Here is a 15,975-nt window from a genome sequence, read left to right on the forward strand (position 1 = left end):
TAACTTGCTGAACTTCTAAAAGCAGCCAGTAAGGATTGCTGGGTAGACAGGAATGATGAAATTTGCTATTCTTTTGACTTTAAAGGCCTGATCTTGCATACATTTTCTTTCTGACAGGTTTGGGTGGGTTTGGCTTTCCCCAGCCCTGACTTTCTGCTGAGGTTGTTCAGTGAAGTTTGAATGTTTGTCTTTTTCCCAGTCTGGTGGAAGGTGTGGGCTGTGTCTGAACAAAAGGTTCTCTTCATCTGTTTGTAGTTTCAAGATTCCCATCAGTTAGGAACCCTAAAAGATGGAGAACACATCCTGGGAACAAGCATCCTGCTTGTTCTAAAACCCAGCAAAGCCTCCACTCTGTTATCCTGTAGGAAAACAGTGGGAGAAAAAGCTGATTGTCTTTATATGCACTTTGTACACTGATGTTTAAATCACCTCTCCCATTTTCCCCTTGCAGGAACATCATTTGCAACGGGCAATCTCAGCACAGCAAGTTTTCAGAGAAAAGAAGGAGAGCATGGTTATCCCAGTCCCTGAAGCAGAGAGCAATGTCAACTACTACAATCGTTTGTACAAAGGAGAGTTCAAGCAACCAAAGCAGTTCATCCACATCCAACGTGAGTTACAACATTGGGAGTGTTGTGAGTTGTGGTGTCTGTTCAACCCCTCCTTATTTAACCTGAGTAACCTTTGCACTGAGCTCAGAGTGGTCAGGAAATCCATGTGTAGATGTGAATTCCAGTGTCTTCTCAAGTTCTGGAAGACTTGACAGTTTCTGGTGAAGGTTTTACTGATTGGTTTGTGCTGATGCTCTTTCCATGTGCTGAGCCTCATCCTGGCTCTTGAGTTTCCAGTATTCTTGATCCAGCCTCACTGCTTGTGGTTTTTTAATTCCTAGTCCTGAGAAGGAATAACTGATGCCTGGCTGCCTCCTGGCTGCTTACACTGATGTAGGGAGCAGGGGAAAGGTTGTCTTGCTCACCTTTAACTCCAAAGTTCTCTGGAAGTGCAGATCCATAAACCAGAAGAGTTTTTGTGGTGAAATCAGCCTTTGTCCTGCTGCTCACAATGGAGTTCTGGCAGGGCAGCTGTGCTGCTGCAGGGTTCAGGCTGTTCTGGGTAACACTCACTTCTCTCTGAGCTTGGCTAAAACTGAAGAATTCCATTTCAGCAGGGAACTGTGAGTTTATTTTGTAGATAAAATGAAATATTTTGCATAAGCTTATCTTATGTCTTACAACATGTCATTAATCTAAACTTGTGGGCTCTGGATTAATTTTGCCACTTCTTTTGGTTGCTGTTCTGTTGAAAAGTGACACTTTTACAGTTCAGTTGTTCCTTGGCACACAATTCATGTTTGTCCTTTGCAGGATGTGGTTCAGGGGGTTATTTGGTCACTTGGATTCCTCCCAGGAGTTACCTTTGTAGCAAAACCTTTGACTCAGTTATTGCACCATTTCCCCCCAGCATGGTGAAGTGTCCAGTTTTTTCCATTTATTTACAAAATAGGAGATTTTGGAAATAATGTTCTCAGGGTGATGCAATAGAGACCATAGAGGTGATGGGGAAAAATCAACTTAAAGGAATTATTTCTCTCCTTAATAAAAGAAATAAACTTGGAAGCAAAGCAGGCTGAGTGAACTAAAACTGAGCTGCTGATGGAGGAATGTATTTTATTCTGTTCTTTGTTGGACACTGCCAGAAACACTGTGAATACTATTAATAAACATGTCTGAAATGTTAAGTATATTATGCCAAAATTTTCTTTGTCTTGTTGAGACTCACAGTCTTTCTGGACAGAATTGCAGAAGGTATTTGAGCTGAAGATAAATATCAGATACTGCTCCAAGATAATTTTTCCCACATATTCTGGATGGAGTAGGTGTGATACAAGGCAGCTTTATGCTACATAAACTGCTTAGACATTCTGTCTTAATGCTTAAAGCACAAATTGCAGCAATACCCACTTTGGCCAGGGAAGTTATATAAACTGATGGAGAATGCCAGGAGGACACAGAGTATAATCCATACTTACTGGTGGGTATTTCTGGCAAATTATGTTTTTCTGGGATTCTGGTAGCCTAAGATTTTAATATTAATATTTTTTACATTCATTTATTTAGATCAGTGGTTCCAAGCAGAGAAAAGTTAATTTCTTTGTAAAGCCTGCAGTTTGTGAATAAGCAAGGTTCCAGGTATAAGTTGACCTCAGTGATACCAACACAGATGATACTGAGCTGAATGTAAAGAAAAAGCCTTGAACTATTCTAATTATTCCAGCATTCTTCATAATTTTCCAAGGATATTTGTAGCATCAATAACATGGAGATACCTTTTAGGTTATTGATAATTAACAAAGAGCTTAAATTGGTGAACTTGGACCTAAATTAGAGCTAAGGGCGTGGAAAACAAGTGTCCCCTCACAGAAACAATGAAACAATGTTCTTTAAGTGGGGAGTGAACTCCAGTCATCCTTAAAAGGGACTTTTTGGCAGAAAGTTTCTCCTTCATTTTTTGGTTGGGTGAGCCTCTGTATTTATCAGTTTGCTGTTTGGCTCAGAGGGTGGCAAACCCTGCCACCAAACCCTGCCAGCAAACCCTGGGGAGGGAAGGCACTGGGAGCTCTGGCTTCAGTGGGAACTCGTGCCTGTGGCAGCTTCAGTCAGTGTGGAACCACAGCCTTAATTTAGCTAACTCAATGAAATGAGTTAATTTGGGGAAGTTAAACCCACTTCAGTGTAACTTCACTGAGAAACAAATTGCATCTGTGTGAGTTGGTATAAACTCAGCTCCTAGGGGAGCTCAAGTAAACAAAAAAGCAAATCCCTCTGGCAGGTACAACTGGGAGTGGGTGGAGTGGCAGGGGTGGGAACTGGGATTGTGTTTGCAGCAGCAGTGAGCAAGTCCTCAGCATTCCTGGAGAAACTTCCCACTGGGATTACTGGGATGTTGTGTTTGCAACAGCAGTGAGCAAGTCCTGAGCATTCCTGGAGAAAGAAACTTCTCACTGGGTTCACTGGGATTGTGTTTGCAGCAACAATGAGCAAGTCCTGAGCATTCCTGGAGAAACTTCCCAGTGGGATCAGTGGGATGTTGTGTTTCCAACAGCAAACCCAGTGAGTTCTGAGCATTCCTGGAGAAAATTTCCAGTGGGTCACTGGTATGTTGTATTTGCAGCTGCAAACCAGACAATTCTGAGCATTCCAGGAGAAACTTCCCAGTGGGATCACTGGAACCTGTCTGACAGTGCCCTGTAGAAATGCAAGTGTTCTGGAGGAGAAAGACTGGATTCATGCTGAGTCAGGAGAATGTCCCAGGATTTAGCAGGAGCTGTCCATGTGGGCTGGAACAGGGGGCTGGTTCTCCTGCAGGGCCAGGAGCAGGGAGTGATGGATAGTTCCATCCATGGCACATAAACACCTGGGTCTTGTGATGGCTCTGGGAGCCAGGGAGCTGCCACACTGCAGGCCAGCTCCAGGGTGAAAAATGGCTTTTTCTGGAACAGTTTCAGTTCACTCAGTGCTTGGGGAAAGAAAGAAGTAATTAAGGATGTTGCTGAAGTGTGTTTTGAGGAGTGGTAAATGAACATCCATGGGTGTCCCAGTGCTGGGACAAGCCAGCTTTGGGTTGACAAACTCCAGAGGAGAAGTGCTAGCCTTGCCTTTCCTGAGGCCCTCACACCTCCCCAGGCTGCTGAGAGTGTGGCCATCCTGCCTGCACTGGAGCAGGTGCTGCTTCCATCCCTTCAGTGTCATCAACCTGCACCCCCCTGTGCAGATCTGCTCTCTGAGAGGGAACTGCACTGATAAATACAGGTCACAACAAACAGCATTGCTGGTGACAGAAAAGCATGAAAAGGGGGATGTGTGACAAGGACTGCTGCTGTTCTCACTGGAGTGATGGGGGTTGTGTAAGAAAATGAGACTGGGTTTGTTTGATGTGTGGTGATCCTGTTGGATGCCTTTTATCTTATCTTGAATATTTATCAAAATAGTGAGCAGAGAGAGGGAGGGACCCCTGCTTCCAGCTGGGTGCACCATGGGGTCACTGGGGGTGCTGGGAATATCCTGCCTTCCCTCCTGGAGACCCAGCACTAATATCCACAGTGTGCTCCTGAGGGTCACTGGTGTTCTAAGATACTTTTTGGTGGAATGGTTGAGCTTTTTCTTTTCTTTTTGCTTGTCTTGGTGTCTCCTGGTTGCCTCTCAGTTGATCATGGTTTTATTCTGGAATATGGATGATTCAAGACCTTTTAGTGACTCTTCTTTTCCCATTGTGGAAATGAAGGGAAGCTTACTGGCACTGCTCACAATTTACAGGTGAACAACAGCATCACATCTGTCCTGTCACAGACCCTCCTGCTCACTGAAATTCTGGCTTGGAAAAACTGGCTGGAAACTTTGTCCAGGAGGAATTATTGAATTATCTACTGACAGACAATAGGCTGACATCTTTCCTGATGTGAGACCAACATCTGCCTGAGGCCAAACAAGCTTTTTGTGGACTTGAATGGTTTTCAGTCCACATGTGAGCAGTGATCTGCTGGAGAGGCAGATGTGATGTTGAAAGCTGCAGTTGAAGTCTCATGCACAGTTAATTGTTGGAGAGCTCTTGGTCACATGCCCAGTGACAGTGTGTTAAATAAACTTGCCATGCAGCTTGTATTACTGAATTAATATTGCCAGCAGTTCTTGACACATGGTTACAGCCTGGTATTAATTTCTCCTCCAATAAATTGTTCCAGTGTGTGGCAGGTCAGAGAGCTCTTCTGGCCAGTGCTGTTGTCACAGTTGGGCAGTGTCTCCTCTGAGAGGGACCAGCTTGAGCTGAAGATGCTGAGGAGCTGCTTTTTAGCCCTTCCCAGCTGCATCTGGCTGAGTTTCTGTGCCTGAATAAATAAATAAATGCATAAATAAGTGCTGGTAGTGGTTTATTTGTTGATCATTTATTACACTGGGTCACAGAGAGAGTGGTCTTGGGCAAGGCTGAGAAGTGGAAGGACACTGCTGACCACCTGCCTGTGGGATTTGTTTTAAAGATTTTTTTTTTGTGGTTTTCTTTTGCTCCTGGTTTTCCAAGTTTTTGGTTTAAGGTGTTCTCAGAGCACACAGGGCAGCTCAGTAACAGAGGCTTTTAAATTAGCACTTGGTGTAGCCACAATTGGAGATAAGATAGTGCTGTTTGTTTATTAAGAATAGAAAATATTTCATCAGGACTATTAACTGCTGTTATTCCAGTGCTGATTGAATTACTGGGAGTGTTGTATCTGATGTGTCACCCCTTCAGGGTTTTATTAGGTGTGCAGTTAATGTTTCTATTAACAGTTCTTACTGTCATATGCAATTTACTCCTATTTGTTGTTAAATTTTATTTCTTTTGTTACCTGAATGAGAACTTCCTTCTACATTTGGTGGGGCCAATAACTTTGTCAAGTATGGAAACTAATTAGCACAATTAGTAATAAAGACATGAGCTTTGCTGAGAAGTTGAGAACTGAGAGAGCCTGCAGGAATTGTCAGGCTCTACATCCACAGCTGAGGTGGTTTTGGAGCAGTAACAATTCCCACAGGATTGGTGTAGGATTTCTACAGCTACATAAAACAAGAAAAAGTTTAGTCTATTAAATATTTTAACACTTTAGGTCTGGTGTACTGTTTAAAAATGGGCAACAAAAATTATATTGGAACTTCAGTGTAAAAAATCTTGCATTTGATGGAAAATTATTTTGATTCTTATTATCTTACCATGATACTCTGGAGGACCTGTGTTATATCAGTACTGTCAAGCAGCTTTGCTCTTATTTTGCAGAGATACATTAAAATTTAAGTCACTTAAAATGAAACTTTTTAGATTCCTTTCACATTGGAAGTTAGAGACAAGCAACTTCTACTTGCTGTATGTTACATGGGGAAACTTTTTAGTATAAAAAAAGTTTTCTGGCAGAGAATGCTGGTCTGGAATTTTCTCAGTTTAGATTTCTGATCGCAGATGTGTATCCAGAGTGTGTCACTTACCCAGCATCTCAATTTCTTGTGTTCCAGCCTTTAATCTGGACAATGAACAGCCAGATTATGATATGGACTCTGAGGATGAGACCCTACTGAACAGGCTGAACAGGAAGATGGAAATCAAGCCACTGCAGTTTGAAATAATGGTTGACAGACTCGAAAAAGCCAGTTCTAGTCAGGTATGTGTGAAGAAATCACTGAGAGGTTTTGATTTCCTGGGGGGTGGTTCTGGGTGGGTGCTTGGTTTTATTTCCTGCTCACAGGAGAAGTGTGTTTGTGTGAGTGTGCAGAACCACAGAAATCACCTTGCTGTCTCCTGTGTCAGTATTGGTAACTTCAGATAAAACAGCTGGAGAAGGAGCTTTTGGGGTTGCAGGGTTTGATTTTAAATTTTAATTCCTGATCACAGTGTGTTAGGGACACACAGCTTGTTTTACCACTGTGGGTATGGAATAAGGTTGTGGTGATCAGTGGGTGTAGAAATGTCTATAAACATAAGAGAATCCAAATTTTTGTTACACTTGTTTCTGCTGGACATGGACTTTGGCTGGTTTTTCAGGGTTAGAAGCACAGACAGTGAATTAACTTTGTACCAGTGTAAAATCAGGTCCTGAGGTGTTCTAGGAGGGCAGTGTCTGCAGAAGGCTCTTACAGCCCAAAATATTCACTCCAGAGCTACACCTGAGAGATCAGTTTGTGCAAGTCAGGTTTGAAACAGGTGGAATTATTTCCCAGTGAGATGAGACTTTGTGGCAGTGAAAATCCTGTGTGGGATCCATGGCTCTGCCTCAGTTCCTTAACCTGATTTAGTTCAGTGCTGTCTGTTAAAAGGCAAAAATATTGTATTTTTCTCCATCTTAGAGCAACTTCAGGAAGGCATCTATTTCTTACTATGCTAAGAAAAGGGAATGAAGGGAAAAAGGGAATACATTGGATGAAACTTGCTGAATGTGTTTTTGAATTTGTTGGAGCTTGATAAAGACACCCCTGTTCTGGCTTCCAGTTCAGGCCATTCTGTTGATCACTTCTCATGATCAATATTCATCCTTCTGGTGCAGGTTTCACCTTTCTTTGCTGCAGCAATGAAGTCAAGATTTGAAAGTGCTTTTCAAAAATCAAGTGTTATAAGGATACAGGTTTTTCTCTGTAGATACAAGCAGCTCTTGCAGGTTATTGGAGCCTGGGAAGGGAAGTGGCTGCTGGGGTTTGAGTGCTGCCTCCCAGCTCCCAGCTTACATGCCTTAGCCCTGGAATATTAAAGGATGTTGTTGGGAATTCCTTCCCTGGCCAGGAGGAGTTCCAGCCTTTCCTCAGGGAATACAAGGACAAAGTATCTGCAAGCAAACACAAGCACACAGGCTCAGCTTCACTCTCCCAGCTGTGCACTCCAGGCAGAGTTGATTTATTTTTTATAAGAAACATGTTAATGGGAAAAAAGGAGCAAAAGACAAAACTAAAATGACTTTTAAGCAATGTTTGTTCCTTTTCTGAAAAAACAGTTCAGTGCTTTTCTAACTCTACCATAGATTGCCAAGGTTTTATTCTGCTCTGCTGGAACTAACACTTGCAGAGTAGCCATGGTTACACTTAGGATTTCCTTAATTTTCCACAATGTGTTGTTTCCTTTTTTTGCTTCTCCTAATGTAGAGACAAGATTTAAGTTTGACACGTTGTTAAAGTGCAAATTAAGTTGTTCAGTTGATATTTTTCAAATTATGGGGCAGATGATGTGCTGCCTGACTTCTTAAGTAGTACTAGAGGTACTGTTTTCTTTTTATTTAATGAATGGGTTGAGGATCCTATGAGCCTGTTAAACTAATGTACTATTTAGAGATACTTTTGCATTTATTTAGAGTCTGATTTCCATATAAAAAGCTGACCCTAAATTTAATTTCTGTCTTTAAATTACCTGTGTAGAACTATCACATACTGAAATAACTTAGCAAACAAGTGAAAAGCTTTGTGTCTCAAGGCTGGAATAAACAGGGATGGGCATTGTCCTGTTCTATCACAGAGTAAACATTTGGGAGGGAAATAATTAAGAAATAAATTCACTTCTAGGGGAATCCATGTTCGACTGCAAAGAATTACACATTAACAAAGGTTAACCAATAAGAAACATTTTTTTTTTTTTATAGGAAAAAATAGTCAGATTAAAGTGATTCCCAAATCATGACCTGCAGACTGTAGTAAGTTCTTTAAAGCCTGTGCTTATAATTGTTTCCAAGTGTATTCAGATTTAATGAGGAATTGATGGAGTTCTGTGATGGAGTTCTAGACCGCTGGATGAAACACGCTGCTGGTTCAGAAAAATTGGCAACTCCATCAATATTTTTCATCCCTTTACTGCGGTCTGGAAAATAACAGTTTATCCAGGAAGTGCACAGCTGGTGTGAGTGTGTGGTGACTTTGCACCCCCATGCCAAGTGCAGCTTTCCCTGTTGCCCTGCAGCTGGTGACCCTGCAGGAAGCCAAGCTGCTGCTGAATGAGGACGATTACCTGATCAAGGCTGTCTATGACTACTGGGTGAGGAAGCGCAAGAACTGCCGGGGGCCCTCGCTCATCCCCCAGATCAAGCAGGAGAAGAGGGACGGCTCCACCAACAACGACCCCTACGTGGCCTTCCGCAGGAGAACGGAGAAGATGCAGACCAGAAAGGTGACCTGGCACACTCTGCTGCTTGGACTTTTACATTTGCATCATTTGGATCCGTGGCCAGCATCTGGTTTTTGAGCTGAAGCTCAGGGCAGTGCTTGGCACACAAAAATCTACTGGGTTGGAAGCTTTTCTTTCTGTGGGAAAAGGGGAAATAATTTGGAATGATTTAAATCTGTAACCAACATTTTGCTTTGGACACATGCACAGCCTTACTGTGGGTGGGATCAAGGTGGGTTTGAATTCCTTGTTCTGACAAATTTCCACTGGGTTGATCTGGGAAATGGCTAAAAAATTCTTCTCAGCTTACTCTTAAAACTGGGTTTGTTTGCTTTTTGTGGCTTTGTTTGCCAAGTAGGATCTGCTTTAGGAAAAGCTGCTTTGGAGTGTCCTCATGAGCCTCGTTTGCAGCAGCATTATATAACTTTATTTTTGCAGTTTGTGCCTCATGGCTTTTGCTTTTGTCTAAAAAATTGTTTCATCTCTCAACAGAACCGAAAGAATGATGAAGCATCTTATGAGAAGATGTTGAAATTAAGGAGGGAGTTTAGCAGAGCCATAACAATTTTGGAGATGATTAAGAGGAGAGAGAAAACAAAACGGGAACTGTTGCATTTAACGTTGGAAGTTGTGGAGAAAAGGTAAAATTCCAGATTATAAACCCCAAGGTTTTAAATTTTCATTAAGCGACTTTGAAATCATCTGTCATAAGTTTATGGTGCTATAATAAATTCAGAAACTAAAAGAGAAGGAGTTTGTGTAGACAGTGGGAAGACACTGGTTTGTGTCTTTCAGATGTTTCCCAGTGGAAATGCAGCCCTATAGTTTTAATCCTGTTTTTTTTATTTTTTTCAGGTACCATTTGGGTGATTATGGAGGTGAAATCCTCAATGAAGTGAAGCTGAACAGACCTGAAAAAGAGATGGGCACAACTCCATCATCTCTCCACAATGGGAACCACCACAAAGTTCAAGAATGTAAAGTTAAGGTAAGATTTTTTTTTTTTCCTGTTGTTCCTGGGGTCATCATTCCTTTGGGATCATCATCTTTGGATATACTTTGATACTGAAGAAATATACTTCTCTCTGAAGAAATAACCTGAAATATTAAAGAGTTAAAATGCTTGGGGGTGAGGCTGAGAGTTGAAGACCTGTGGAAATTTGTATTTAGCACCTGCGACACCTAGTGGTGCCAGAATTCCATCCAGAGCCCTGCTTGCCTGCTTCTCCAGGAATTTTGGCATTCCTGTTTCTCCTCTGGTTCCCAAGCTGAGCTCCTGGAGTTAGTTTCAGTCATGCTGTTATTGATGGGTGTTAATTCAGGGTAAATTTAAACACTTCTTAAAACTGCACTGATGCTTCTCTTTCAAATGGAGAATTTTGCAAGTGAAATAATCTTTTCAAATGGGACCTTTGAAGTTTAATAACATTTGTGTTCAAGTGGACAGTTCAATATTGATGGAATTGCTCGCTGCAGAGGGTTTATGTGAGAAAAATCTTAAATAGCCAACCCAAATGCCATCACATCTCTTCAAAAGTGTCAGCTCTGTGAGAAACAGGAAACAAATTAAATTGTTTCTTTTGAACATGTCCGAGCAGTTCAGAAAATTGAAAGTGCCAGGGAAAAATGAGATCTCAGAAAATAATTGGCAGAGGAATTTCAATGGCAATATACTGAGTGTAGTGCAGAGTGAGGAGCCTCTCAGGCAGTCACATGGCTTGAGAGCTCTCTGATCATTAATAAATACCTGTAAAAACAATCAGGGGGAAAGTTCTGACTTTAATGTGTTCAGTTAATGATGTGTCTCAAATATCCACAGAGCCTTTGGAAGACAAGCAGTCCTGTCTTCAAGTGCTGAAGTTTTCTCTCCTGCTGTAGTTTTTAGAATTCTCTGTTTGTTTTTCCTGAGCAGCATCCTCACCACTCCTCTCTGAAGGAGGAGGTGGCCGATGTTGTCCGGCAGAAGAAGAAGTACCTGAAGAAGCCCAAGCTGGAGTGTGTGGTGACCCCTCAGCCCCTGGCTGAGCCCCTGCCTGTGCTCAGCAAGAGTGACATCAAGCAGTACGACTTCCACAGCTCTGATGAGGATGAGTTCCCACAGGTAACCACCCAAATCTCAGTGTGCACGAGGCAGAGATTCCACTTAGCTGCCATTTCACCAGTCTGCCTCATCCCAACCCTGAATATATTTAAAAGCTCCTTGTATAAACTGAATTTCCTTCCAAACTGTGCTTTGCTGTATAAACATGGCAGTTCACATTACATAAACACAAACTTTTATAATAAATACAGTGATACAGTTGTGGCAGCTGGGAAAATGATGTTGTTTTCTGGTCTAGGTACCCTCACCAGTGTCAGAAGCAGAAGAAGAAAATGATCCTGATGGACCTTGTGCTTTCAGGAGAAGAGCAGGATGCCAGTATTATGCTGTAAGGATATGCAGTATTGTGCTGTGCTGTTGGGTTTAGTGGTGCTTCCTTTAAATTTAGGTTGGCACAGTGCTAATGTTGGGAGTTCTGTTCCCACTCTCACCACCAAAGCTTTGATGCTTTGTCCAAAGGCAGTTGCAGGAACATCCCCTTTTTTGCTCAGCTCTGAAGGGTCCAAGCTTGCTTGGAATTCATCCTGCTTTCATTTTCCCTTAAGCCTGTGAGTTAATTCCTTTGCCAAAAGATGTTGAGTCAACTGGAAACTTTTGTTTTCGTTTTCTCTAACTTTTCCACTGCTGTTAGAAACAGAGTATTTAACAGCTAAATGTTAAGAGTTTATTTTTTAACTACTGAAGCTATTATTGGTTAACTGAACATTAACCACTTGTTCTGTCCTGGAGCCTGTGCATGATAACCACAGCACCCTTTGAGTACAAAATTGCCTTTTCTTTCTTGCCAGCCTCGTTTGGACCAAACGAATTCTTCGTACGAAAGCCCAGAATTGGCAGAATTGGACAAACTGAGGTTCAGGCATTGCCTTACAACCCTCACAATCCCAAGGAGATGTATAGGATTTGCAAGGAGGAGGATTGGCAGGGGTGGAAGGTACAGTTGGGTTATTTTTTTAATTCTTCATTCCCCTTCAGAGGATAAAAGAATTAAGAAGAGATGCTGAACCTAATGATTTTCCTCCTCCTCTTGCCTCAGGGTTATCATGGACCGAATATCCACAGAGCACGATCCTGTCTTGAGGCAGATTGACCCTGAAATGCTGAACAGTTTTTCAAGCTCTTCCCAGACTTTAGACTTTTCTTCTAATTTTTCACGGACCAATGCTTCCAATAAACATTGTGAAAACAGACTTTCCCTTCCTGAAATCCTAAGCAATATCAGATCATGTCGACTGCAGTGTTTCCAGCCCAGGCTACTCAATCTCCAGGACAGTGATAGTGAAGAATGTACCTCAAGGAAAGCAGGGCAGACTGTGAATAATAAAAGAGTCTCTGCAGCATCTGTAGCTTTATTGAACACCAGCAAGAATGGCATATCAGGTAGGCAAGGATTTGGCTGCTTCTGGGATTTAAAATGCTGAATTTTGGGGGTTTTCTTTGTGACTGGAATGATGAGATCTTCAGCACTTCACCACAGCTACAACATGACTGTTTCATATTTCTTAGACATACAGAAACTTCCCACAAACACTTCTTCCTCCTGCTTTGCTTCCATTAGAATTTGAAATGCTGGATTCAAACATTATTCAAAGCAGGGATTCTGCCCATATGAAGAACTGTTTAAGTCTAATTAACTCTTAATGGCACTAATTGGTCTAACCTTGTTTAAGGGTAAAAGGATGTTCATTATGAATGCAAAACAAATCTGGTGGTTTCTTGGGGAGGGTGGGTGTGGCTCATTTTTGTTGGCAGTTTTCATTTTTGACTCAAACAAATGTAGGAAGTTGCTAAGAGCCCTGAGCTGGCATGAAAAGGTCTGAAAATGGTAAAAATGTTGATAGTGGAAGCATCCAGTGATGGAAAACTTGCTCTAAGCTTAAATTGAGCAGTTTGCATCACTTGCTTCATGAGCTGGAGTTGTAATGGCTCAAATTTTAACACTGTCACTTCTTTATAATCATAAGGGAGTGATAATGATGGGATTCTCCAAAAATCTGAAAAATTTGAGATACAGCAAATGAGATCTCCTACAACAGCAAGCACCTGAGCATATCCCTGCTCCATCCTGTACAGGAGGATAATTAAATAATAGAACAGACTGACTCTGAATTCCATCATTTCTGTGGTTGTGGAATGTTCCATCTCTCTGAGTTTCAGGAATGGGTATTTATTCTTCAATAATGTATCTCTAGAATTCCTGAGTCCTATGAAATTGTTCTGACAGAGGTACAGAATATTTATCCCAGCCCAATACTTCCCCAGCTTCTCAGTATGGTCACTGTAACCTTTAGATTGTTCTCTGCCTTGAAAAGATTGGCACAGGAGCTTTTTCCTGCTGCATGAAAAAAACAGATCAAATGCATTATATTTTATAAAATCATTATTTTTTGAAAGAACCTGAAGGCCTGAGGAATCCCAGCTGGGGCAGAAAGGGGCAGTTCAGTGTGATGGGATTATTGATAAACACCAAGAGCTGGTAAAGAAACAGCTGCAAAATGAATAAAGCCAAATCTGATGGATTAAAGCCACTTTTTTGGAGGAATAGTAATAAACTTGTGGTATAATTTTAGAAATCATCTGAGGAATACATTTAAATGAAATGGAAATCCCTCAGTAGTTGAAGTAAATTATGCATGGAATTTATGGCTGGGGAGGACCTTTTTTGTCACAGATTTAAATTACAAACCAGATCCTGCAATTCTGGAAGAGGATCAGACACAACAGATAACAGAATTCCTCCCCAAGTAACTGAACTAGCAAGAGGCACTGCAGTTGGATTTTCTCACTAGCAAATAAATTTTAAAAGGACTGGTCAGAGTCTTGTGCATTAAATGAGCACAGGCACTGTCACTGCATTTATTAAAGTCATTCTCTTTGGGAAGTAATTGTTGAAATCAGTTAATTTTACAGCTGATTTGGTATTCCCTCTAGAGGAAACGGTGGCAGTACTTAAAGTGATTATTTTTATTTTTATTATTATTTTATTTTACAGAGAACTGGGAGTTCCTTTAATTTTTTTTTTTTTTTTTTTTTTTGTGCACAAGAATATTTTAAATTGCCTCTGTGTTTTATTTTTCCCTGTATTAATAAAGCAACTCTGGTATTTCCTTAAATGCATTGTACAGACAGATATTTTTTTTTTTTTTTCTTATTTTAAAAGTCTGTGACTAGACTTTTCTTCAAAATACTTGATGAATGCACGAATCAAGAACCAATTTTTGAAGCTGAATTATTCTCTTGCTCATGTTAAGCACTGCAAATGGGAAGAGCCTGTCCCTAGAGAGAGGACAACTGCACCTTAAAACCTTCCAAGGAGAGAGGGGAAGGAAAAGCTGAAATTAATTTTTTTTTCCCCCTGTTGTGGTGCAGTTTTTCAGCCCAGTCAGGCTCTGAGAAAATAAAAACCTCCTGAAGCTGCAGATCTCTTAACCCTGACCTCAGAGGCTGCCTTGGGACATGGTCAAAATTTGCTTTTTTTTTTCTCCAGGACCCTCCAGGTGTTTGATTTGGCAAAAGGAAATTACATTTAATGTGCTAATGAACATCTGCTAGTTTATAACAACATGAACAGCTGAGCTCAGCCTGGCCATTGGATAAATACCTGAAATACAGACTAAGGGAATATTGAATTCTGAGTTACCTTCCCTGTATCCTGCAATAGAATATTCATGACTTTGTGCTCTGTGAAAAACTGGGAAGGACAGGAGATTGAAAACATGAGATCTCACCTTGTTCCTCAACAGCTTTCTATAAAACAAACCACATTTTCTGGGATTTGTTACCTCAGAACTTAAAAATAGAAATATCTGTAATATTCCATAATGCTGTTCTTGGCCCTGGTGCCTTCAGCAGTGCCATGTGCTTTGTGAGGGAATGTAGCACATTGAGCTGATTTAACTTGGAATTAAATTCTAGGTAAGAATGTGCAAGGGGAACAGAGTAAAGCTAAATGCAAAATAAACTTAGGTTGGAATTCATAATATTGCTGGAGTTTAAGAGGAGTAATTTTTAAGTAACTGGACTTTCAACTCTCCTAACATGGGTGGCACCTGCTTTAATAATGTAGCAATAAAGAAATTTCATTTCTAATTTCTAAGCACTTCTAATTCTGGTATGTCTTCCCAGTGGAATTTCAGGGCAACCCTGAGTACTGAAAGTGGTAAATGGAAGAGACAAACCCTGTAAGATGGAAAACTCTGTGTTTTAATGTTAGCTCAGTGTCTCTTGATAGGAGGATATTCCTGAGGTGCAGCACAGCTTCAGTCCTGGAAAAAGAGTTGAGGATAAAGTGTTGAAATGTGTTCATGAGAGTCTCTGAAAAGTGAATTCTCTCTTTATTTGCTCCCTAGAGAATTCAGTTCTTGGGTTCACTGCACACAACTCAGGCTTTAGCATGAAACCCCTGTCAGGCTTTTCATCCTCAGGGGCAGAATATTAAACCAGCTTTTTCTGACTCTTGAGCCTGTGAAATTACTGGGGTGGCATTCACCTGGTTCTCAAAAATAAACTTATTGTGGCTCCCCTAAACTCTTCCTGCATTTCAAACAATAACTGGCAGAGAAAATCTCCCATGCCAGGTGTGTGCTCAGAGTCCTTTCTGCTGTTGGGAAAGGGACAGCAAGGGGCTGTAGGAAGGGAAATTATCCAGGAATCCTCTCCCAGTGTTCACTGAGAGAAGTCACCCAGCTCAGCCCAGGGACTTTGTCCTCACTCTGATTTTTAGGCTGTGCTTCCTTCCTCAAAGCCAGGAAAATCACTTCTCTTAAGCTTTTGCCTAAAGCTACTCGGGATAAAACCACCAAAGACAGAAAAGGCTTAAAAGCAATGAAAGCTCTGAATTCTTTTGTTACAAATTGATTCCATGAAAGAACACAACAAACAAACACAGCTTGACCTCTCCTTTACGTAATCTGTGCAGATTTTGGGTGCATCTGACATGATTTCTGTCCTCTTCAGCCACCTGTTAGCCAGACTCTTGCCTTTTCCAGGTGTGTGTTGTGTGTAACTGGGCTCCTTTCTCTCCATAGTCACAGGGGGGATCACAGAGGAGCAGTTCCAGACACACCAACAGCAGTTAGTGCAGATGCAGAGGCAGCAGCTGGCCCAGCTGCAGCAGAAGCAGCAATCTCAGCATTCCTCCCAACAGCCACATCTGAAAGCACAGGTACTGCTCCCACCCTGCATGTCCTGACACTTCCTTTTGTTCACAGTGCTGC

At 41.4% G+C, this 15,975-nt stretch overlaps 1 protein-coding gene across 1 annotated transcript in view; it reads left to right on the forward strand.

The window, feature by feature from the left end:
• EPC2 (enhancer of polycomb homolog 2) overlaps window positions 1-15,975 on the forward strand; it is a 34,477-nt gene that overhangs the window by 12,435 nt on the left and 6,067 nt on the right. The window contains exons 2-11 of the mRNA XM_056496820.1: window positions 452-611; window positions 6,036-6,181; window positions 8,455-8,661; window positions 9,151-9,299; window positions 9,514-9,646; window positions 10,571-10,759; window positions 10,998-11,087; window positions 11,548-11,693; window positions 11,796-12,139; window positions 15,787-15,923. Coding sequence (XP_056352795.1) covers window positions 452-611; window positions 6,036-6,181; window positions 8,455-8,661; window positions 9,151-9,299; window positions 9,514-9,646; window positions 10,571-10,759; window positions 10,998-11,087; window positions 11,548-11,693; window positions 11,796-12,139; window positions 15,787-15,923 — 1,701 coding nt within the window. The remainder of the gene's footprint in view (window positions 1-451; window positions 612-6,035; window positions 6,182-8,454; window positions 8,662-9,150; window positions 9,300-9,513; window positions 9,647-10,570; window positions 10,760-10,997; window positions 11,088-11,547; window positions 11,694-11,795; window positions 12,140-15,786; window positions 15,924-15,975) is intronic.

This window comes from Oenanthe melanoleuca, chromosome 7 (genome assembly GCF_029582105.1).
Source record: "Oenanthe melanoleuca isolate GR-GAL-2019-014 chromosome 7, OMel1.0, whole genome shotgun sequence".
NCBI classification, from domain to species: domain Eukaryota; kingdom Metazoa; phylum Chordata; class Aves; order Passeriformes; family Muscicapidae; genus Oenanthe; species Oenanthe melanoleuca.